At 37.1% G+C, this 26477-nt stretch overlaps 2 protein-coding genes across 30 annotated transcripts in view; both read left to right on the top strand.

Annotated features, from left to right (window-relative positions):
- Positions 1 to 26477, top strand: part of rab34a (RAB34, member RAS oncogene family a) — a 626412-nt gene that overhangs the window by 142503 nt on the left and 457432 nt on the right. The gene's annotated exons all lie outside the window — the stretch shown is intronic.
- The window catches only part of synrg (synergin, gamma), a 97122-nt gene that overhangs the window by 39927 nt on the left and 30718 nt on the right, over positions 1 to 26477 (top strand). For all 28 annotated transcript variants that reach the window (XR_012390691.1, XR_012390690.1, XR_012390689.1 and 25 more), the window contains one exon: positions 19346 to 19891. Coding sequence is in view for 19 of the 28 variants with exons in the window: in XM_003200027.7 (XP_003200075.2) it covers positions 19346 to 19891 (546 nt within the window). In the remaining 9 variants the exon portion in view is untranslated. The remainder of the gene's footprint in view (positions 1 to 19345; positions 19892 to 26477) is intronic.

Here is a 26477-nt window from a genome sequence, read left to right as displayed (position 1 = left end):
TCATCTTCATCACTTGATGAACTATCAATCTAAGTGACAGTACAGTATCAAGAGAATGAAAATAGATTGGTCAATAATGAGAACCGAAAAAGAAGTATATGAACATTTTACACACAAAATTTGTAATTATTCTGATGCTGAATGAGATGCAACACAGAGGCATTATGCAATACCTTAAACGTGAATTTGAAAGCATTATTTTATTTAACACAATCCTGCAAATAATATGCTCTAGGCCTGTCATGATATTTATTTTTTTGTGGCACAATATATTGCACCAAAAATTATTGCGATAAACAATAATATTCTCATTTTATAACCATTTTTAATCTATAATTGCATCGTAATGCAAGTATTTTCTTCCAAAGAACACATAATATTTTATTCTTAAGAATTTTTCATTTAACTACAGTGCATCCGGTAAGTATTCATAGCGCTTCACTTTTTCCATATTTTTTTATGCTACAGCCTTATTTCAAAATGGATGAAATTCATTTATTTCCATAAATTCTACACACAATACCCCATAATGACAATGTGAAAAAACAGTTTTTTGAAATTGTTGCAAATTGATTAAAATAAAAAAATTCTGAAAAATCACATGTACATAAATATTCACAGCCTTTGGTCAATACTTTGTTGATGCACCTCTTGGCAGCAATTAGAGCCTCAAGTGTTTTTGAATATGATGCCACAAGCTTAGCACACCTGTCTTTAGGAATTTTTGCCCATTCGTCTTTGCAGTACCTCTCAAGCTCTATCTGGTTGGATGGGAAGCGACAGTATTCAGCCATTTTCAGATGTCTCCAGAGATGGCTGGGCCACTCAAGCAGTTGTTGTGAAGCTACTCTATTGATATTTTGGCTGTGTGCTTTTGGGTCATTGTCCTGCTGGAAGATGAACCATTGCCCCAGTCTGAGGTCAAGAGCTCAAGAGCAACGCATACGGCCACGGCGTAGGGCTATGCGTCAACGCATAGACTGTGCCGTAGCATACCGTGCGCTTGACGCAGAAGGATAAATCAGCCTTAAGAATACTCCTGGTGGTTCCAAACATCTTCTACTTACCTATAGAGGTCACTGCTCATTGGAACTTTCAGAGCAGCAGATTTTTTTTTTTGTTATCTTGCCCAGCCTTGTGCTTCGAGGCAATCCTGTTTCGGAGGTCTATAGACAATTCCCTTGTCTTATTGGTTTGTGCTTTTGACATGCACTGTCAACCCTGGGACCTTATATAGACAGGTGTATGCCTTTTCAAATCATGTCCAATCAACTGAATTTACCACAGGTGAACTCCAATTAAGCTGCTAAAACATCTTAAGAATGATCAGTGGAAACAGAATGTACCTGAGCTCAATTTAGAGCTTTTACGACGAAGGCTGTGAATACGTACGTACATGTGATTTATCAGGGTTTTTATTTTTAACAGATTTGCAACAATTTCAAAAAATCTTTTTTCCCATTGTCATTATGGGGGTATTGTGTGTAGAATTTTGAAGAAATTAATGAATTTATTCCGTTTTGGAATAGGCTGTAACATAAAAAAATGTGTAAAAAGTGAAGCCCTATAAATATTTCCGGATGCACTGTATAGTCATTTTAACAATTTACTATTTAGACTAGGGTTGGGCATCTAAGCTATAATGCCGATCCGATACGCATCTCGATACAAAGAATAAGATCCGATATATTTGCGATACATTTGTGACATATTGCGATGCAACACATTACGATTCACACCCATATCATGATACAATGCGATAATTCAGCACTAACTAATTAAATCAAGTTTATGAGATTATGTGAAAGAGGATGCTGTGCCATTGAATGAGTTTGATTATTTATTAACCAAGCAAAACCAAGACTTTTTTACAAACTGGCTTTTCTCTCAGAGCCAGAGTGTCAGTTTACAGTAGAGGGCCATTTTAGAACCTATAGCACATATTATTTAAGTATTTTCAAGATAAACAGAACGTATAAGTGCAATATATATATTATAAATGTATATATTTGCTCTCTTTCAACATAAAGGTTTACCATTGCACAACAAGAATTGTGATTTAACTTTTCAACTATGAAAACAAGTTTTACAAAGATATATTGTGCCACTGAATATTCAAAACTTAAGGTGGTGAACTAGCAGTGTTATGCTGCTTTGAAACATCACTGTCACTGTAAACAACAGGCTAATAAAAATATAACAAACCAGCAATCTTCTTGCTGTGAGGTGGTCAAACTACCCACTGTGCCACCGTGACACCCATTATTTTTATTATTATTATTATTATTATTATTATTATTATTAAATACAAATTAACAGGAGGAGGTTTAAAACCTTCGTTCTCCGTGACACTAGGCTGAATATCTTTGCAGATGAACAATGCAATAACATCCGTTATTGGCATAGAGCGCACAAAACTGTTGCGCATGGAAAAAAAACTTGCAATGCTTTTCTCACCACTTTTAAAGCTGGTAGCTACAGTTGAAGCAGTGCGAAAGCCGGGGATGCAGGAACACTGGAAGATGCTTTCACAACAACACCGTGGCGCCGCTTCAAGTGAGATTTCAGATTAGTCGTACTGCCCGCGTATTTTACAGATTCGCGGCACATTTTGCAAATTGCATCTGTCCTGTCATGTCGTCCATCCTTAAATCCATAATGTTGCCATACTTTAGATTTAAAACCCAGTGGGGAATAAAATGTTTGTTTTGCTTCTCGCGCTTTCTGAGGGCGCACTACTAGCTTCATCCGCACACCTGATACACTGAGTTGTAGTGTAAGTGTACACATCCGCAAATCCGTTGCTAAGGCTTACTTTATGTAGGTCGATTAAATTATGCGCCAAAAACAGGTTGACAACACTTGTTAATAAATAAAATATACATTCTATATTAAAAATATAAGCTGTATCTTGGAAAAACCGATGCATCTCGCAAAAACCGATGCATCTCGATTTGCTTCCAAAATTTCATCCATCCTCTGCTGCTCAACCGATGCACTCGCATCGTGCACGCGCATGACCGCGTATCGATACATATCGATTAATCTTCCCATTCCTAATTTAGACATTGGAATCAGAATGTAAAAAGGTATGTATCCTAAACAAATAAATAATAATAATAATGTTAACAAAAAGGTGCAAGGTAAAAAGAACTAGAGAAAAAATGAACAGATCTATTTTCAGTTGTCAGGCACCTCCATGAATATAAACTATAGTAATTTATAGTAAATGCTATAGTGTTTACCACCATATCAACACTGACACCTCCAATAGAGATAGAGATGTTGTGCAATCAGCTAAAATGTTGCTAGAATGATTTTTAATGTATGGGCAATGTTTTACATCACCAAAAATGATTAAGGACATGTTCACATGTTCGATATATTGATTATTGTGACAGGCCTAGCATGCTGTGTTTGAAATCATACAGCAAATTCCAGCTATTTAGTTTCCTGAGTGCGTAAATAATTAGAATAACATTAAAAAGTGAGTGAAATTGATTTCGGACTCTGCTTTAGACATTCATGCCCTTTATGCTTGACATTACGCACTTTCCCCAAATCCTTATAAAGTGTTTAACACATAATCCAACCATATGAATTTAATCTCCAAAAAATGTGCATTTTAATCATACTAATTTTATGGCATTGGATTGGCTTTGTAAAAATGTGATGTGATTTTCATGCTTTCCTGTCAACCGATTTGAGTTGCAAATACCAAAAATGAGATTTGTGCTACAAAGCCAAACATTTGACTTTATAATATTCCTATTCAAATCTTAGATTAGATGATTATGAAAAAGACAAAAGATTGTTGCATAAGATGGAAACATTAATTTAAATTCTGTCAGCGCAATACATTTGGCTTTTCATTCGTTCACATTTTTTCTTTTTGACGCTGAGCCATTTTGCGCTCATCAGAATTACAAATGGAATATATAAACAGCCAGATTAATATGCTAATGACATTGAAATCTTGGCTGTTTTTTTCAGTGCAGTGACTAGATTTGTCCTAGCATGATAAATGAGCTTGACATTCTTCACCATAATCCAATCCACAATTCCACCTCCGTTTCAAACCCTATTACGTTCTCCCTTGGTTTGAAGAGCAGGTGTTATGGTTCATTTCCTCCTGAACACACTTGTTTTGCATGTAACCGTTTATTTGATGGTTATCCATGTTTGCATGTGCATGGAGAATCCTTGATGCCATGCCTGACTTATTTAACCCAAGTCATATCACCCAAGCATGAACTGGCTGCCGTGTACTTAAGCTGCATACTATGGGCATCTGATACCAGTCCACGCTGAGAAATCAGAGCCTTCTTTGGGGTGCCAAGTTAGTGAGAACTTCCCCTGAGAGGCTTTGGTGACCGCCAGCAGCTTGTTCATAGTCAACCGTCTACTCCTGATGACAGTAACCATGTATTTACGCTCATTCTCTGCTTCTCATGTTGTCTGGTCAGCATGAAAAGCATTCCGCAAGTTTGTGTGTGTGTGTGTGCGCGCACTTGTGATCATATTATCATTCATCTCCATCATGTGTCAGGGTGAGAACACAGTCACAGTATTTCATTCAGTCAGCATCAGTTGCACAGACTGGTCGGCATAGGAAGAGTTCCCATATAGTTGTAAGAGTTCCCATACACTGGTGTGGTTTCACCAGAGCCCACAAGCAGACCTGAAAATAATATATACCAAGACTGATGGTTGCTGCTGACACGTTATGTCACAGTTATTGTAATTGCCGGTAACTCGCTAGTCATTGTATTTTTGAATGTCAAAAAACAATTAGCAAAAATGGAGTTGAAGACAGATGTTGAAGATTTAATGAAAGCTCTGACCTGACTGCTGTACCCGTTTATAAAAACAACCAAAGTAGCTGCATCATGTTTTCATTGTGTAATTATGGTAATTACGACATGACATGAATGCAGCAATAGACTTTAGCAAGAGTAGATGGCATATTTATTAGGTATTTGCATGGCTAAATGCGAATGCGTTTTTGCACCGTTTTAGGCTTGAGAGCTTTTGTTCACACAATGATACCATTATGACTCGATGTAAAGTACAACAACACAATTTAGTAAAAACTGTGATGTCATAAATATTAAGTATTTGTTCTATAGGCATATGCGAGTACTTGATAGAGAAAACAAAACACTGTCGGACTTACTGTATGTGTGAACAGGTGCATAGTTTTTCTTTACAAAGTCACATTGTTAACTAGTCTGACATACATTATACTGTTTTTTTCAAAAATAAATTAAAACGGGGGTCTTCTCAACCACGTTGCTGGAGGACCACCAGCAATGCATGTTTTGTATGTCTGCTTTGAATGTCATAGCCATTACAGTTCTTTCAGGCTATGCTAATGAGCTGATGATCTGAATCAGGTGTGTTTGGGTATTGGCTGTTTCTCAATTCCGAGAACGCACTGGTGTTTTCGGGAAGACCTTTGTTTGCTAGTTTACCTCAGAAGATTTTGGGAGACTGTGAGAACACAGAACACATCCTGTGAGAAATGAGATGTTGCGTTCTTCCTAATGGTCACATGACCATCACAAAATTGAAATGGAAAATTATTTAAACATTACAGCATTCATACAACAAATTATTGTTTTTCCCTTTTTATAACATGCACAAAAACCTTACAAATATACTTTGCACAATACAAATGAAACCAAATTTAAGCAAATAAACACCCTTAATGTATTTATGCCTTTATTAAGATTTTTTGTGTTACTGTTTACTTTCCCCGTCTCATTTAGGGAAACCACTGAGATAAGTAAGTTATCTCTATGAACTCTAGAATGTTGCGCTTCCCACCTCCTTTATTCAGCCGCAATGACTTCTTGGACTACTCGTCTTGTGCTCAAGTCTGAATCCATGCATACTCTATTAAGAACACATCCGGGAATTTTCACACGTCCTTCTCTGTTCTTGCGGTCTTAAGATGGTTGATGATGATGTTACACAAGAATATAATGGCGCAAAAATGCCGAAAAACACATTTTGAGAAACAGCCATGGAAATGTGCAGAGCTGGTGGTCCTCCAGGACATGGTTGAGAAACACAGCTCTATATGCTTTTCAAAAACGTTAAATTTTAGTAAATTGTTGTGTTAATTGATTCTTAGTTTAACGTGAATGAAAAGCGGTTGTGAGAGATGGAAGTAGTTTTGCTGTATTGATAGAAAAAGTTCTTTGGCCAAATCTGTTATTAGAGACGTTACTACTGTTATGAGATCTATGGACATGTGCGTGATCAGGTGATAGCAGTTGATCATGCTAGTTAGTATGTAATTGTCTTAAGTTTTTGTGTCATTAGTAGACTACCTTTGTTTTTACCTAACGCTCACACTGTAAAAAGTAGACAAAAAATGTTCTACCCTAAACTATCCCAACAAATTGTTTGTACACAAAACTATTTCAGTGCATCTGAAGTTTAAAATGTAAAAACATTAAGTACTGCCACAAATATCGGAATGATAATTAATTTTTAATAATGTATGTTACAATTCTGCGTAGTAGAATTCAGATGAAGTATTTTAAAATGGTTCACCTTGTTTTACCTTATAACAAAATATAATCTAATTTTAATTTTAAAAGTTTGTTATGACAGTTAACCTGAAAATGATCATCAGCACGTCAGCATTGGCAAGAATTTGAATACTTGTGCATTTAATTTTAACTTGACAACCATTCGTCTATTCTTTGCTGTATTTTCAGCAAAGGATACACAAATACAAAAGTACTGAATGAACTATGCTTCCATCTCTCGCATTTTGATTTATATCAAAATAAATATGGCATCCACTCTGGGTGAGCTCAGTAGGAATCTTTTATATATCACCTATCCACACTCACAAAAATGACTTGCTGCTTGTTCAAACTACGCATTTAAAATGAGTTGAAAAAAAACAAATTTTCTTTAAGGACAACTTAATTGTTTTATGTTTAATCCACACAAATTTTTAAATTATTAATTTAACTTAATTTGTGTTGAGACTACATGAAGGATGTGTGTGGATCCCAGCATTTTATTTTACAGTGCATAGTAGCTTGAGTGAATTCCAACATAACCCAAACCTTGTCTAGCACTGTTTATTTGAGCTTTTCTAGTTCAGTCACTGGACACCTCTAGGCCCAAGCATAAATATCGTAGCAGCTTGAGAGCGTTGGGTTTCCTAACACTTGCACTACGCCCCTGGATGTGTAGCTAACCACCCTAGAGTATCTCTCTTCCAGGCCAGGTCTTGCACAAAGAAGTTGACTCTTTTTCAGGTTTGTTGCAGATCAAACATGAGAGCCTGCATCTGCTCTGGTAGACCACACCGAATGTGGAACTCTTTCTGACTGTGCTTTTCTATGCTCCAGTTTGTGCCAGCCTTCAATTTGTGAAATTGACAAGTATTTACACGATTAGTAGGATTAGTCCCGTTTTTCTGGCATATTTAACAAAATAGGATGTTTTTATCGAAAATGCAGTTTGATAGTGTATTTTTATTACAGGAAAATAAACTCTTATTTATTTTGACTATAGATAGACTTGATTAATACTCCTGATTGTGTTGAAGCATAACATGCCAGAAAGCGTATAATTTGTATTTATGAATACTACTATTTGCCGTGAAATGAAATTGTTACCTTTTTGACTTCTGCGAGTCAAAATAGCTCCTACCGAGATGTACAGGATGGCGAGAGAAAAAGGGTACTGTCTCTTTTTGTCGTTTTATTTTTACCTGTCATTTAAACCAATAAATGCTCTGATAGGGCTGATTTCTCTGGTTTAATTGAACCCTTTGAGCACCTAATAGAGTGATGCAAAAATTGGTTGATTTCGAAGTACCCTTGGTAGGCTGCATTGTTCTGAAAAAGTCATTGATAATTTAGGTTAATATTAAAATCGTGGTTATTATTAATTTTAATTGACTTTATATAATTATTTTATGCAACCATCAAAGAGCTATTTATTGAATTTAAGCTTTATTACTAAGCATTTTATACATGTAACAATTTTAAATTAATAACAATGGGAGTGATGTGGAAATTAAATATCCTTAAGTAGCTTTGTTGCAGTGTATATTGTGGCTAATTTATCATGTTTGTGATTGGTTGCCATGCATAATAGCAGTAGACTCAAACTGAACGCTGTAGTTGGCGCTTTTAACAATTACACCCAAATGCAATCTCTTTTTTTTATATTAATATTAAATGCGCAGACCTAGTTTAAAGATTTGATAAATCGTTGCTCTTAGGTTCTCAAAGGGTATTAATAAGCTGCATAAAACCAACATTAGCGTCACCTTGATCTTTGCTTAATTGTTCTGTATCACTTTCCCTTATTTCTGGTTGCTTTTCCCTTTTTGTAGTCTGACTACAGTGTGTCTTTGACCAATGAGAACTAATCTAATCTGTGAATGTGCCTTCTCAATGCTGGGTTCTGCATCTGGATTTGGGATTTCCTGTCCTGTTTTTTGTTTTCTGCTCACTTCTGCTTTTTCTGACTTTGCATGCCCTTGTATTCTTACAATGCGAAAAGAACAAAAAAACCTTTTTAATTGTTAGTTTGACAAGACTATTGTAACGAGAACTTTCATGAAATTTTGTGACCTCTCTCTTTCTCTTTCTCTCTCTCTCTGCCAATGTTGTCGTAATAAATATGAATAATGGTACAGCAGATACGCGTGCCGTCTTGATTTCTCTCTCCATCCTTCAGTCTTGCCACCCAACCCAGATTTAGTCATCTTGTGATTATCACACTACACTAACTTCTTGTCAATTTCACAAATTGATTGATGTGTGAATGGTCTTGCACCATTTGTTTGCGAGGAAAGTAGATTTTGTGCATTTCTCTTTTTTTTCTCCCAATTAGAGCAGCCAGTCAGATAATAATGTCAGTGAATAAATTGTGTTTTCACAAATTTATTATCAATATCTTGAAGTTGAAATGAATACAGTTCCTGTTTGTCGTAAAAAGAAAAATCACAGTTTTAAATGTAATTTAAAAAAAGAAAAAAAATTATATAAACATAAATATATATATATATATATATATATATATATATATATATATATATATATATATATATATATATATATATATATAAATAAATGATATAGGTATATGGGTCAAAGGAGAAAAGTAGTTTTTTAAGCATCAAAGCATTAACATTGAAAAATGAAAAACATTTTTATTGTGACTTACAGAAGTCATTCGTGTCATTTAAAGAGAAAAAATTATTTGAAAATAGTACATTTCTCTATGTAATGATCCCACTGCAGCAACAAAATACTTATTCTTATTTTGAATCTTTATCATTTGCCAAGATCATCAATTATAAAGTTGTATCTGTTTGTCAACAAGACGTTTTAAGTCATTTGATTATAATGACGATGGAAAAAAAGCCTTTATTTGTCACATAAACTGTTACATGTAGCGAAATCGGACCTCTCGATCATGCACAAGCATCACACATTTTAGAGGAAGACAGGTCAGATGATAGCCTTAGAGGAAATAAGATACATTAGGCAAAAGGTAGGCAAAATTGCCCCTTCCAGACTGTCCCTAAAGTAGGGCAGTGTGCGATCAGGGGGAAAAAAGCCTCATCAGTGAGCACATAAACACATAGACACAACAATGCAATGGGATGGGAATGGGGCATGTGGAGTTAGTTTGATATAGGCAACAGCCATCTGGTCCTGCGTCTGAAAATTGCTGGTCACAAACCCGCCCACCCACACCAGGTGGTGGAACAGGAAAGAAGAGTTCAGACTGTATCAATATCTTGTTCTCTGGGGGAAGTTGTTTGTCTCCATCAACAGCCTTGTCTGAGGCCGTCTGGCAGGAGTGTCGATTTGAAGCCGAAAGAGAAGAAAAAAGGGTTTCTGAGTTAGTTCTAAATAAATAAATATCATTAATGTCCTCGAGGGTCAGAGAGGCTAGGCACACGATGCGCCACTTCTCCCACCCGTCCATCATGTATTCAGCTGCAAATGTTCCTGCAGGACAGTTGGGTTCCCCTGAACCCAGGCTTCTTGTCAAGAAGATGGTGTCAATTGTGTTCTGAGACCAGTTGATCAAATCCATTATTGTTTGGAGAGCAGGGCAAGTAGAGCCTTTAAGATGGAATAAGACGAGACAAGAGGAGCCAGTCAGGAGAGATACGGGAGGGAGAAGAAAAAAATATGTGACCACCTTTGCCGAGAGCCACAGAAGACAATTCAATGTAATATAGTATGATCTATCTAACCAGATCAAGATGAATCTGATAATATATCTGATAAATTTTATTGTAGTATATTATGTAATATAGTATGGTCACTTTTTATTTGACTTATTTTAATAAGTATAAGTCATACCACTCTGCAGCCAAAGAGTTTTTACTCACTGAGCCTGGTAAATATCTGGATGGGAGGCCATATGGGTGAACCAGGTTGCTGTTGGCTGTGGTGATGGTAAGGCCAGCAGGTTTCTTTGTGTATCCCAATGCCCCAGATTAGTGATAGGGACCCTATACTCCACAGGCATTAAACTTAGTTCCTGGATGGCCATAGATCTGCACAGCTTAGTCATAGATTTTCTTATTATTGGGGAGATGTAAATGTTTGTATTACCATTGGAAAACTCATAACTGAGGCAGAATTAGCATTAGCTGTGATGCTGTTTAGGCTAATCATTTGAGGATTGCCTTTAATAGGCTTTGGTTTAGTTTTAACTCAAATTAAACATGCCTGATTAAACTAATTTAGTCCTTAGGGCTTGTTTGAAACCTACAGGGTTGTAACTAAACAATAAATGAAAAAATAATAAGTTACGATATGTTAAATTAAGGTCCTGACACTCTGTGGTCAATAAATATGTCATGGAAATTCTTGTAAAGTGTAGAGATATAGCCCAAATGTCATGACCAATTTTCTACAGGCCTCCTAATCATCCCAATCAACTGAAAGAGCTGTATGCACGGGGACTTGTAATTTTGTATAAGCAAGCTCAGGTGCATTGGTGAACTGTCATGCCATTATTAACTCACGTGTTTAAGAGCTGGGTTGTGTAAAATCAATGATTTTCTCTGCCTGATTGATATTAAGTGGGTCTGTATAGTAATACACAGTAAAGTTTATGTAAATTGATTACATTACAAATTCAAACATTGATTCTTCAAAAAAAAAAAAAAAAATACGGTAAAAAGACTAGAAACTTTTTTATTCAATTCGAGTATATTTGTATAGCGCTTTTTACAATAATTATTGTTTCAAGGCAGCTTTAAAAAAGGTGCACATTATTGTATTACAATCAAAATCAAAAAGTTAAGCTTATTAGTTACCGTAACTTTATTTTACTGTACTGTCATATTTGGATATTTTCTTGTTACTTTTTTGCTGTGGTTGCCAAAAATTTACTGTTAAAAATACGGAAAAGGTACTGTGTTTAATTAATTGTATTAATATACCACAAATTTTGAAGTAACGTTATATTAACATGAAAAGCAGGTGGTGATGAGAGAATTACGATGAATCAAAGTTCATGTCAAATATTTTTTGCACAAGCAGAAAACATAGGTGTTAAGTGCAGTGGTGAAAAGAGTACTGAAAAATCTTACTTAAAGGGTCACGAAACACCAAAACACATTTTTTGAGCTTTTGACAGTCGTATATGTGTCCCACACTGCTAAAAACACTATTAGGACACCTATATTTCACTAAAAAGTGTAAATTGGTTGTTTTTGCGTTTATTCAAGCAAATTCGTACTTCCTGTTTGAAACGAATTTTTGAAGCTGCGTCACGGTCATGACATAATAGCGTGTATTCCAGCGTGCAGACTGGGCGTCTGTGCCTGAGTGAGTCTTATTACGTCTTACAGTGTGATGCATTAATGCATGAGTAAGGCTTGGTTCAAACCAATCAGCGCGCTCTATTGTGCAACTTCATTAATATTCATTTGTGTCACCGTGTTTACACCACAAAGACGCCACGTTGTGTTGGCAAAACAAGCGTAAAGTGTTGCTTTTATAGTTTGCTACAGTTAAGTTTCGTTTTAATTTTCTCTCTGTGAGAGCTCAGTCTCACGTGTGGATTAACAGTGTACGCGACGCTCGACAACAATAACTTACGTGTCTAAGGAGGAACATTGTTTACCTGAGAGCTGTTCTCATCTGCAAACGCTGAAATCTGGATTTGCTTGTAGTATTCTCTCCATAAAGACGCGGCTCTAGTTGCTGGTGATTGTCCTGTCTCTACAGATTTGGTAAGTGAGCGACCAGTGCTCTTCGTTTATTCAGTTTGCTCGTATCGAATTAAGTTAACTATAGCACTGAGTGCAGAAATGTTAGCACCGCATTTAGTGACCGGAATAACACACGCGGCTTTCTGACGCTACCTGCCGTGTGCATCTAAGTTTCCGGGAAATGCTGAGTTTTTTTTTCTCTCATTCGCCGTGCGGTATCAAACATTGCATGAAAAATACACGCTTAGAGCAGTTCCTCGAATCAAATACCTCGTTTGTTGCGAGGGGCATGAATGAATTCCCTGAATGAAAGAGCCAAACTGCGGTTAAAGTCCAACATTTATTAATTTAGCAAATAATTCGACTACAGATGTCCATGTAGGTTAAACACCATCGCTTTCTCCTGTCTGTGTGGGTGTGTATTTTGACTCTGAAACTCGCGCGTGCACAAATAGACACTCCCACACCATCCCACTTTAGTTCCTCCGACACTCCCCCCTAAACAGAGCTGGACACGCCCACTTTTCTGACTTTTTCGAAAGTAGAGGTGTGAAAACACCCTGCTGAAACGAGGGGGTTTCATGGCCCTTTAAGTAAAAGTACCATTACTTGCCTAAAATGCAGTGTGAGTAAAAGTGTTTGTTGTTAATATTATTTAAAGTATGAGAAAGTAGCCCTTCTAAAAGTACTCGAGTAGTGAGTTTTATGCTGTAAAAAGCTGATACATTTGCATGTAATTTGTGGATGTGTGTAAACGTAACATTCTGTAGTGCATTTAGTGATTGCCCAGCAAGCACACAACGTCATATGACATTAATATTAGGTTAGATTTAGGTTGTGGTTTCAGGTGACCAAAATTCAATGTCTAGCCAGCATTATTTTGATGTCCAATAACGACATCAAAAATCAAATGATTTGGTTGATTTTAGGTTGTGTTAGAAACTGACCAAAATTCAACGTCAAACCAACATCTTAAACCAGGGGTCACCAAACTTGAGGGCCGGTGTCCTGCAGATTTTAGCTCCAACCCTAATAAAACACACCTGAACAAGCTAATCAAGGTCTCACTAGGTATGTTTGAAACACCTAGGCAGGTGTGTTGAGGCATGTTGGAGCTAAACCCTGCAGGGACAAAGGCCCTCCAGGACCAAGATTGGTGACCCCTTTCTTAAACCAACATCATACTGACATCAAATACTGACATTTATTCATCAAGTGTGGCAACAAAAATCCAACATTTGATAGATGTCATAATGGTAACATCCACACAACATAAAGCTGTGACATCATTAGTCATTGATATTTGGTTGATTTTAGGTTGGTCGTTGGACACTGACATCAACTTGACGTTGGGTTCTGATGTCAACCCACTTTTCATTCCCCCATGCCATTGGGCTACACTGTCAATCTGACGTCATGTTAACATCTTTTGCCTGCTGGGTGTTTAAGGCCGTTTCAATCATACAGTTTGTTATGATGTAATTTGTCTTCTATGTGTGATTTGATTGGACAGGATTCACAGCAATGATCTTTTTAATCAAATCAAATCACTTTTATTGTCACATCATCAGCATCACGTGTGCTATGATGAGTGAAAAGCTTGGGTGCTGGCTCCAGAAAGTATATATATACAAAATACAGATACTGTAGTGCAAATACAATGCAAAATACAGACAGTGCAAAAAACTTACAGTGCAAAATACAGACAGTGCAAAATACAGACAGTATAAAATACAACAGCATACTCCCAAAAAAAAAACCCCAAAAAAACAGGGCAATGTAAAATTGACAGCGATATGTACAATGAATAGGCGTACACATAGTTGTAGGCAGTATTGTTTCAAGTATGGATTGGTTAAAATGCAGTACATGCTACATATTGATGATGTGCATTGAGGGGTATGAAAGAGTCTGTGTGGGGTGTGTTAAGTGTTCATCAGCCTGATAGCCTGAGGGAAGAAGCTTTCCTTCAGCCGGCTGGTGCGTGAACAGATGCTGCGGAACCGTCTGTCTGAGGGTAGCAGAGAGCAAAGTCTATGGCTTGAGTGGCTGGAGTTGCTGATAATTCTCTTGGCCTTCCTCATACACCGCCTGGTGTAGATGTCCTAGAGGGAGGGAAGCTCACCTCCTACTACGCGTCCAGCTCCTATGTAGGCCTTTGCGATTGCTGCTGGTGCTATTTCCATACCAGGTGGTGATACAGCCAGACAGGATGCTCTCCACAGTGCAGGTGTAGAACGAGTGGAGGATGTGAGGGCTCATTCCAAACCTCCTGAGATGCCTGAGGACGAAGAGGTGTTGTTGTGCCTTCCTTAGCACTGCGTCTGTGTGAGCAGTCCATGTCAAATCCTCAGCGATGTGTACTCCAAGAAACTTGAAAGTGCTGACTCTCTCCACTGGTGTCCCATTGATGGTGATGAGGATTTCTTCTCTCTCTTGAAATCCACCACCAGCTCCTTGGTTTTGCTGATGTTGAGTGAGAGGTGGTTTTCCTGACACCGCTGCGTCAGAGTATGCACCTCCTCTCTGTAGGCCGTCTCATCATTATCAGTGATTAGGCCCACCACCGTTGTGTCATCAGCAAATTTAACGATGACGTTGGAGCTGTGTTTGGCTGTACAGTCATGTGTGTACAGGAAGTACAGGAGTGGGCTGAGAACACAGCCCTGTGGAGCACCAGTGTTGAGGATCAGTGTGGATGAAGTAATGTTGTTCATTCTGACCATCTGGCGTCTGCTTGACAGGAAGTCCAGGATCCAGTTGCACAGAGAACTGTGTAGACCCAGAGCCTGGAGCTTCACCACCAGCTTGGCTGGCATTATGGTGTTGAATATTGAGCTGTAGTCCACAAACAGCATTCTCACATATGTGTTTTTGTTTTCCAGGTGAGACAGAGCAGTGTGCAAGTTGAAAGCAATTGCATCATCAGTGGAGCAGTTATTCCTGTATGCAAGTTGCAGAGGGTCAGTGTGAGCGTGCAGTACAGAGCAGATGTGCTTTTTAATCAGCTTCTCAAAGCACTTGCTGAAGCAACCGGTTTCAAAGCAACCGGACACCAGTCATTCAAACATGTGGTTTAGCTGATTTCGGTATGGGCACAATAGTAGCTGTCTTAAAGCATGTGGGAACCACAGACCGAGAGGTTAAAGATGTCTGTGATAAACTCCCGCTAGCTGGTGTGTGCATGCTTTAAGTACATGTCCAGGGATGCCATTTGGACCTGTAGCTTTCCGGAGGTTCATGCGACGGAAAGATCTCGTTATGTCCGCTACAGAAGTGTGCTGGTGGTTTCGTTATCGGCCGCAGGAGAGCGCATTGTGTTTGCACTCTCTTGGGCTTTAAAGCGGGCGTAGAACGAGTTGAGCTCGTCCGGGAGAGACGCAGCAAGGTTTAGTGGCGGATTTGTTACTTTTAAAGTCTGTGATGTAATTAAGTCCCTGCCACAAGCTCCTTGTGTTATTGGTGTTAAATTGACCCTCTACTTTGTCTCTGTATTGACGTTTTGCTGCTTTGATGGTTTTCCTGAGGTTGTAATTTGCTTGTTTTTGTTCCTCAGCATTTCTGGATTTATAGGCGGAAGCTTGCACTTATAGGGCTGATTGAACTTCGCCATTGATCCATGGTTTTTAGTTGGGGTAGATACGGACAGTTTTTGTTGGGACCAAGTCTTCTAATCATTTCCTGATGAAGCATGTAACAGTGTCTGAGTACACTTCTATGTCGTCTTTAAAAGCTGCTCGGAACATATCTCAGTCCACGTGATCAAAACAGTCCTGAAGTATAGAATCAGATTGGCCCGTCCAGCTCTGAAACGTCCTGAGAGTGGGTGGTTTCCGTTTCAGTTTCTGCCTGTAAGCAGGCAAGAGCAGAACAGAAGAGTGATCTGATTTGCCAAACGGTGGGCAGGGGAGAGATTTGTAGCCGTCCTGGAGTGGAGAGTAGCAATTGTCCAGAATGCGATCACCACGCATTTGGTGATGTGTTGATAGTATTTTGGAGCGATTTTCCTGAGATTGGCGTTGTTAAAGTCTCCTGTAACAATAAACGCTGCCTCCAAGTGTGCAGTTTCCTGCTTGCTTATGCTCCCGTACAGTTCCCTGAGCACCTGCTCTGTGTTGGCTTGAGGGGGGATGTAGACAGCCGTAATTATAACAGCTGTAAACTCCCTTGGTCGCCAGTATGGTCGACACCGAAGCATAAGAAATTCCAGATCAGGAGAACAAAATGATCTAACTGGGAGTATGTTCCTCTCATCACACCATGAGATGTTAATAAAGAAACAAACATCTCCTCCTTTGCTTTTCCCTGTGAGTTCTTTCGTTCTATTCGCGCGGTGCACGGAGAATCCCGAAAGTTCAGCAGCTGTGTCTGGTACCTCCGCAGATATCGAGGATTCTGTAATTCAAATAATGCAGCAGTGCCATGTTTCCCGTTGGAAGGAAATGCGTGCCCGTAGCTTGCAAAGTTTGTTGTCCAGTGACTGAACGTTAGCCAGCAGAGTGATGGGTAGCGGAGGTTGAAATCCACGGCGTTTTAGTCTGACGAGGATGCCGGCTCTTTCCTCATTACCGGCTGCGTTTCCGTCGTCGCTTTGGTTGTGTGACCCAGACAAAGGGCTCTGTTGCTGTGTTTGTAAACAGAGCGTCGTTAAAGAACTCAAAATCTGGTCTTCGATTTGCAACGAGGGAGCCAATTTCCCGAAGTCTGTTGTAGGTCATGAGAGTGTGTACATCCAGCAAGAAAAACGACAAAAATACAAGTAAAACACACAAAACAAAACAAAGTTTGCTGGGAGCTCGGAACACGACAGCCATGCTTGGCGTCATAGACAAGAAAAAATAAAGTAGTGACTGCAGGTTGAAGGAAAGTATTGGAGAAAAAATACTAATACACTAAAAATGTATTGAAGGGAAAGTAAAAGTACACATTTATAAAACTACTTAGTAAAATACTATTTCTGGGAAAAACTACTCGCAGTAATTTGAGAATTTGTAATTTATTATCTTACACCTCTGGTGCCATTGACGGTGTCATTGATACAAACACTAAACACTATCATGGTAAAATGGACACTAAACTGAATCCTGGAAAAGTCAATTTACAGTTATTCACCGTGTACAGTGTGGATGTTAACCAGCAAACTTATTTTTACTGTAGCATTCTTACTAATAAAATCACAGCCATTTATTTTACGGTGCATACTTGACATTTTATTTTCGCAAAAGCTATTTTACCATTAAAAAGGATATGCTACTTTAATTACTGCACTTTCTGTAAATTCAAAATTATGTCATTTTGATTTGATACTAGAATATAAATCAGATACTAGAAGTGAGATGTCTCATTTTTCACCCATATATAAAATCTGTTTTTTATTTCTGTTTTTTTTTTTTTTAATTTATATAAATGTAGCTTCAGAGAGTGCCGCACAATCTAACGTTGCAGTTCTTTTGTCAGTCTTCTGCTGTGGTTGATTGCATGCGAGTGTGAATGATTGCATGTCAACACTCCACGCTGAAAGGCAGAAAATTGTATCTCTTGATGCGTCACAGACCAGTTGATTTTTTTAAACGTGATTTATTTAAGAGAAATAAAATAGCATTGTCATTTTGACCTTTAAAATACAATTCCTAGTAATAACTAAGAAGCCATCATGAACCCACACATGCAGATGTTACTCACCCCTATAGTCCATAAGAAGTTCAGTGTTTTCGTCCTGCACTCAGAATGACTTCCGAATGTAGATAAGGACTCAGGAATCATTAGAGCGACTTTGTGGCAGCCGTCTCTAGTTAATGAACCATGGCTTCATCATATGACAATTTCAGAAATAATTCATCATGAACAGAGCAGTCGAGACGTATAGTCACAGGTTTGAGTCATCCTGAGCCTCAGCATCAGTGACTAATAGACAGAATGACCCGGTCATATTTGTAGTTTTAAAAAAACAACACCAACTCTTGTGTTTGTAGAGTTGATGGTTTGATACATTTAACCATTTAATGGGCATCATAACCACCTGGTTGACCTTTTGTCTATAGATTAGGATTAAAACAAAAAACTTAATATAACCAAAAATATTGGTCAACATTTATTTTCTTAGAGTTGAATTTAAAGGGTTAAAGATCTTATGAAATTAAAATGAAGTTTATTTTTAATGTTAGTATTATTATTGTTAATTTTAGGGTATCTATAAGTTAGTGCGCACTAAATCATAGACAATATTTGCATTTAGGAGATCTAAAACTGATATAAACCTGTAAAGCTTGTAGTTTGTCACTTTCACCTAAATGAATCAGTGGTTTTATTCACATCACCTCATACTTATGTTTCTCATCAAATCAAATTCTCTCTAGTACAGTGTTGTCAAATATTTCCCCAAAAAGTAGCTGAAGCCTACCCGAAAAGTAGCTAAATGTTTCTTGATGACGTCACGCACTAATTTGCATATCAGTGACGTCATCATATCTGACAAGTGTACATCCAGATGCACTATAATCAGGCTCTTATTAACATATTACTTTGCGTGATGACGTCATTGCATAATGGAAACTCAAAACTACATCTCTATGTTGTATACAAAATAATAGTTTTCTCAAATTGACTAGCCATCTCAGCAAAAACATGATTTGAAATATGTTCGTTTAGATTTGTATGAAAAATAGATCTGACTATTAGTAAAAGTGATACAAACACTTTAAGAATTTTTATTTTTAAATATATATTACTAATAATGAACATTCTTACAGTTACTTTCTTTTAAACATTTACAGGTTGTGTACTTCCTCTTTTTAACTTGTGAAAATAACACATTTGTGAAAGTGACAACAATTATAGCACTATTGGAATTTATTGCTACCTAAATTACCAACAATTATACTTTTATACACTTATTTTAGCATTTTAATTAGTTTTAGAGTTGGTTTTAATGTTTAAGAATGTTTAATTCATTTGTTGGATGAAACTAAACTGTTACATAACCAGAAATCTATAAAACTGAATTTTGATTGAACCCAGAATATTCTGTTCTTCTTTTGTACTTAAAACTACAGTTACAATGACAGTGAGACCTAAATGATTTCTTTTTGAATGCAATGTTCCATGTTGTCATTACAGAGTCTGATGATATGAAATTTGACCCATTTGGCACATCCACCGTCAGCAGTCTAGGCAGCTATGACTGGTCCGACAAGGACGATCTCCCATCGGGGCAAGGTAAGAAGCTCCAGGGTGGGTCTCAAGGTAGCCTGCCCTCTTCAGCTGTTGTCCAGAGGAAGGAGACGTCTTTTGGGAGCTCGGAAAACATCACACACACCACAGTCGCCAAGGTCACAACCTTCCCAATCGAAGACAATAGCTCAACCAGCGAAAGCCAGTTTGAAGCCTTCGCTGACTTTGGCTCGATTGAGCAGGCCGGACAAGATGATGATGATGACTTCGGTGACTTCGCCAGCACGGTTTCAGAGAAATCGGACTCTCCTCCTAGTGCCACAGAAGCAGAGGGCAACCAGGGCGAAATGACAGATGAGTTCGGAGCCTTTCAAGGTGACAAGCCCAAATTTGGCAAGTCAGACTTTTTGAAGGCCAGCACACAGGCTAAGGTGAAATCCAGCGAGGAGATGATCAAGAACGAACTTGCCACCTTCGACTTGTCAGTGCAAGGTAGGTGTATCCCAATATTTTGTCTTATTTTGAAGGCTGCAACCTACCAAGGTCACATTTGTCAGCTGCTTTACATTTCATATCCCAATTCAGGAAAATATCCATTAACAAAACTGACTTCTATTCATAGTAAGGTTTTAATAATTGTAATTGCTTTACACTGGAATGTCATGGTTACTTTTGAACGTTTCCCTTTTCTCTTCAGATGGCAAAAAAAAACGTTGAAAAGAGATTTAAAGGGTGTTACATAGAATTCTGTACAAAAATGAATTTTCTATTAAATAATAACTCAACAGGAAAAAAATTCTTAATGTTTATTGATAATGAAATTATATTTTGCTGAGTGTGTTTTTGTGCTAGAACCTTGATACTGCTGATTTAGGCAGGCCATGGACAAGTAAGACTGTCCAGATTCATTCAGAATGACGTATTTATTTAATTATTTATTTATTTCAAAACAGTATCAACAATAAAAAAAAAAAAATCATCTTTATAAGTACATCACTAAATTATCAACTTGCCTGAATAATTCTTTTTTAAATATTATATTTTTATTTTGACCTTAAAGCAACACAGAGCGATACAAATAGCAATAACCATTATAACGACAGGAATGAAATGCAAACAAAACAAAAAAAGACAAAAAAACATTTAAAACCATTATTACATCAGTTTCTCCAGTATTACACATAGTTTAACAATGTCACACATGTATATCTAAGCCAGTGGGCACAGGCAATACGATGACAGGGTTATAACTTTAAACTGTTATCTTTGGCATTTGTCAGATAATTAAAAAAGGGTTTCCAGGTGGCTTCGAAGCCAGCAATGTTATCAGAAAGATTGTGTCTAAAGCCGCCTTTCCACTGCACACGACATTTGGACACGACTGTCGGAATACGTCCCCTTGTGACCGTCGCATAAAATTTTCAGTGTTGTCGTGCACCATGGGAGAGAAGCTGTTCTCACAGTGTCCAAAATAAAAGAGTGAAAAAGCAAGAGCCTTTATTCTACGTGCGTTCACCATGGATGAATGAATGAATACTAGAAACCAGTCAGACCGCTAAATATTTCGGAGGAAATGTGGAGACAACATAAAAAAATAATATTCTTTATTAGTCATTTATAAATAGAATTTTTTTTTGATAGAAACTTTTTTCTGATTCAAAAAATAATGAAAAAACGTCTATTTCTCATCTCGCGTGCACCGATCTGCTTGGACAACACTGAAATACATCACATCCTGTTGGCCGGTCCCATACGGTCTAGTTGCAGGAGTTTAAATATTTCAACATATCCGAAGCTCAATTCGGTTCTGAATTTTCTACATACGGAGATTATTGGAACTCTACGCAGCTCTCGGACTACTCTCCATTGGAAATGAATGACTTCCCATTTGTCGATCGTCATGCAGTGGAAAGGAGGCCTATGTCTCTAAATGTAAAGTGCTAGAAAATTCTGAAAGCCAGGATTCATAAAGTGGTTTTGTTGCTTTTCAATAGACAAAGAATATTTTTAGCTATCATCATTCCATATTCCATATTGGACAGCTTTTTTAATTCGATAACTGAACCCAAAAAGTGAGTCAGACAAACTGAAAACAGCGATTGATTGATCAGGGGCAAGGTCACAAGAATAAGCCTTATAGTAGAAGCTTAAAAATGTTGCTCTAAAACTCATTTGTTACATTTATAAGAGATAAAGGGGAAAGCCAATTTACTTTATATGCCTGAATATATTTTTATAATTTTATTAATTTAGGAACAAAACGGCATTGCTCAGATGCTCTTTTACGCAGTAAATGTATTAATGCCTTCTTGTTCTGCAGAGTGAGTTATGAAGAATTTTTTTTTCCGTGGCATTTTAAAAAATTTAATTGAAGTGTTATAAACCATGAACCAAACCAACAAGGTATGCAGAAAATCCCAAAGTTACAAACTTTGATTTGAAGCAAAACAGTAATTGAAAATCAGATCAAAAGTCAAATTTACAAGACTGTGTACCTAACAGCTTTAAGATGTGAAATAACTGAAGTCCCAAGAAAAATTTAAATGACAGGAAAATTATGTTGTATGTATATAGAATTTTGAGAATGTAGAAACCGATTTGATGTAATTTGCAATACTTAAGATCCATATTGGCACCCTTTGGTAACAGCGACTTTCTGATTTTCCGCCAAGCGTAATTAAATTAGTTGCAATAATTAGTTATATAAGGAGTTTAAACAGTTACATAACAATGATGTGTGGATATAGCCAGCCTTAATAGTAAAAATTTAATAATACTTTTTTGACATTATCTTTTTGTAAATATCATCAGAGGGGGAAAGTCCCACCCATTAGTATTGAACACTGTAGTTTCCATACAGAGGTCTGCGCGGGACTGAATTTTTAGTCCCGCTTCCGTCAGGTTTTATTCCGCACCCGACCGCTCCCGCTGTGTATTCAGCCTTTGTTCACCTGCTGCCTGACTCACCCCATTTTCTACCCAACCCAACCATTTCCGCTAAATTTAGAACTGGTTTCCAAAATCTCACATTAAAATTTTGCACTACTAAAAGTACAAGCTAACAGATAAAAGGGTAGGTTGTGCAATAATTGTAGGCTAAATGTGAGTTTTGATTACCCCTTTGTGATGAGACATGAGTGCCGCCTTAATCAGTGACATGCGTTGAGGATTGTGGCTGTTGAGGCACTGACTCCACTCAATATATTTGCCAACTACCGATTGTGTTTCATACATCATATCAGCATTATTTCTATACACATAGCAGGTACATATTGGGCCAAGGAAGAATGTGAAATGTATAGCGATTAAATATACCTTCCAAAAAACACTCAGCGCAACCTCTTTTTCATTGACACACACAGCAGCACGGCGAATGCACACGCTCTCTCTCATTTACACACACAGCACCACGGCGGATGCGCATGCTCTCTCTTTCTCTCTCTCTACTTTTCGGGAACGCTATATTGTAAGTCCTCCTGCTCCAATTCAAATTACACTAGAGTTACTGACCGATACCGCATTTTTTTTGGAAATTTATTCCCATCCAGCAAGAAATCTGGTCGGGTCCCGCTATGCATACCGTTATCTCCATAGACTAGCTTCTTCTGAGAGTTTCGAGTATTTTGAATCTACCACTATACTAATGCATGTGGTTTGTAGTTCCTCTCTTGTTTGAAAAGAGGGCATAGCGTACAATCTTATGAGAATTTAAAGTGACAGTCACCAAAATGGCACAATTTGGATCAAAGCCTGAAAGGGACAGTTTAAAATAGTTTAAGCTTCACGTACCGACTGTAGGGACATCAACGACTTATTTTACATATTGTAAAAAGGGGCATAATAGGCCCCCTTTAAGATTTTCTGCATGAATTTGACTCTAAAACAGAATATGCTTTAAAAAATAACTTGAATTAAAGTAACCAAATGGGTTCACCAAAATCACATACCATTCATAATCAACCTCAGAGCTCACAACAGGTCAGTCTTTAAAGGTTTATCAGTTAAAAATCAATTCCTCTATAGAAACAAAATAAATAAATAAAAGCATTACTTGCAGAACCCAACTGTTGCACACTATTAATAGTGAATGAGACCTAAAGATTGCATTGTTTCCCATGCATCTCCTGAGCTGCATTCTCTCTGAAAGTCAACAGATGGCAGAGCGGTGTCTGAAGCACATACTGAACGCCAACATACAAAGACAGCCACCCAAATCCCTCCTCACTTTTCCCCCTCTGGCTTTTTCATCCTCACTCCCCCCCATAATGCATTAGCACTTACTCAATAACATAAAAGCTTATTTGCCTCTTATTGATCCCCACCCACATCCGCTAAATTTCATTTGTTCAAACAAAAGAGGGTTTACTCCTCTGTCGCGCTTCCATCAGACAGTTAATCTGAGGAATGGGCTTCGTGCAGCAATGGATTAGCGTCTGGAAGCATGCAGAGACTGATGTGAATCCCTGCAGGGGTTTGATTACCTGTCTCTGTGCCGATGTCCGTCTCCCTGCTTATGTGTGCCCGCCGCATGTTCTGTGTCTTGACTGAGTGGTGCCTGATGAATAATGTATGCCCATATTACTATGCTGCTCTTTTCCACATAATTATCATTTGTTGCAAATTAGGTGTTTGTGGTCTGTGTTGTGGCCCCACGCGGATTAGCGACAACAGCCTGAGTGCTTCGGAAAGTTTTAATTATACAGCAGGACCAACAATTAAACTCGTATATTAAATCTAGAGAGGGTAGTAGGGTAGGAAGTGTCATTTTATGTGTCTCACAACCATATATTTGTATCGATCAATGACAGATTGCTTTTTTAATTTTAATGTTACATGCAGATGCATTTCAAATGCATTTTATATAGAGTTTTAATGCACTTGCTCTTGAGCATGTTTAAATAATTTGAATAATTTTTAATTCATTAAAATTCATTTACATGCCAATGTAATATAAATTAACTGCCAGTACTAATTCAATTAAAAGACGTTTTTAAATAGAAAAGGTCAAGTTGTTTGACACAATCTTATTATTATTTCTTGAGAAAAAAAGAAAAAATGTTATTACTTCTTAATATTTGTTTTTATGGATCAAACCAAAACAAAGTTTTGTAAAAAAAAAAAGAAAATAATAAATAAATAAATTTGTAAAATCCAATGTGGTATGATTCTAAAGTATAATTTTATTATTATTTTAATCTTTTTATAGTATATATTAATATTAGTTATTTTATTATGGCCTAATCTAAATTTTATTTTTCTACCCCTTCCCCTTGAAATAGAGTGTGAAGGGAAAGGGCTTCAATTTTACCCCTAAGAAATGAACCCCTAGAACAGGGGTATTTAAACTTTTCAGCCCGTGACCCCTAAAATAACAACTTCAGTGGCTCGCGACCCCCACTATGCTCGGAGGTGGTTATAAGCGTACAAATATTGCACACAATGGGGTGCACACACCAATAGAAACTATATAAACATGTTGGCAGCACAAAAAAAATTCAACAGTCTGACAACCATATCTTTTTTATAATCATTATTCATTTATTTTAATATTAACCTCACTTAATGGGAATGGTGAGCACAATGTTTATATGAAAAGACTATTCTTGATATAATTTTGGAGACTTGGAGCCACTTGGAGATCATTCTCCTTGTTCAGTCGTGGCCTTAATTTTAAATGTATGTGAGTGCCATAAAGGTGTTAAAGTTTAATATTGTACCACAAAATCAATCTGCTGCAACTGATGCTATTCTTGTGATGTTAATCTAGCATAATAACCCTAGGAATCACAAATATATATATAATAATTGATCAAATATGATAATTCTAATAGTTTAATAAAATATATATAATTTTTGAAAATCAACCACTGCCTTAGAACCCCATCACATGTCATCACGTTCTCTTACTTCAAAGCAGATAGACTGTGGCAACTGCTGTAGTTAATCCAGTTGTGTTATTTTGTGGTATTTATCTGAAGGCAACAATATGATGTTATCATAACGATATAATGTGGCAATAAGCTCGTAACTGTACTGTGCGTTAGACATTCATCTAAACGCACAAACAACATTAACATTATACCAGACGCATTTTAAAGCTACTTCCCAGCCACTAGACTTTTCTGACAGGTTATTTGAGTGTCAGATGTGAAGGAATATTGTGGGACTACTAAACTAGAGTTATTATTAAGGATTATAGATATGTAAATTTAGCATTTTTATTTTTTATTTTTAAGCATGATGGTAAAACATAAAGACTGTTATGAATATATTAAAACATGCTTGTTTGTTGTAAAAATTCATAATAATGACAAAAATGTTTTTAATTTGTGCATCTCCTTCCGTGTGCAGCCATACTGGTTTCAAGGGCTTTCTAGCCCTTCCTTTTAGCCCTACGCCTTTAACCTAAAGAGAATTGGGACACCCCTGCGTGTTTATGTGAATGCGCAAAACAAAAAAAATGTTTATTTAATTTTTTGGGGGGATTTGTTTTAAATGATAAAAGCTTTATGTAGTGTTTAGCTACTTAAGTATGGGATAAATCATAAACATGATTATTATTTTAGTCATAATTGTAATCATGATTATTTAAAACGATTATAAGTGTGCCATATGACCAAAAAGAGTTGGGGAAATATCTACTATATATACAGTATATAGTACAAAAAACCGTCCCACTTTATATTAAGTGTCCTTAACTACTATGTACTTGCATCAAAAAATAAATGCAATGTACTTACTGTGTTTATAATATATTTGAGAACACTTGTGGTGCTTTTGTGTTGGGATAAAGGTTGGGTTATGGACAGGTTTGGTGGCATGGGTAGGTTTAAAGGTGGGTTAAGATGTAAGGGATGGTCAACAGTGTATTTACAAATGTAATCACAAAAGTTAATTACAGATGTAATTACATACATGTATTTAATCAAGCATAAGTACACAGTAAATACATGTATTTACACAATAAGTACTTTACAACAAACTATTTATTCCTGTGTAAGTACATATTAGTTAAGGGCACTTAATATAAAGTGGGACCCAAAAAACAAACTAGCAAAAAGTTCTCACAGTTATGGAA

Source organism: Danio rerio, chromosome 15 (genome assembly GCF_049306965.1).
Source record: "Danio rerio strain Tuebingen ecotype United States chromosome 15, GRCz12tu, whole genome shotgun sequence".
Taxonomy (NCBI): Eukaryota; Metazoa; Chordata; class Actinopteri; order Cypriniformes; family Danionidae; genus Danio; species Danio rerio.
This window is presented reverse-complemented; position numbering and strand designations above follow the sequence as displayed.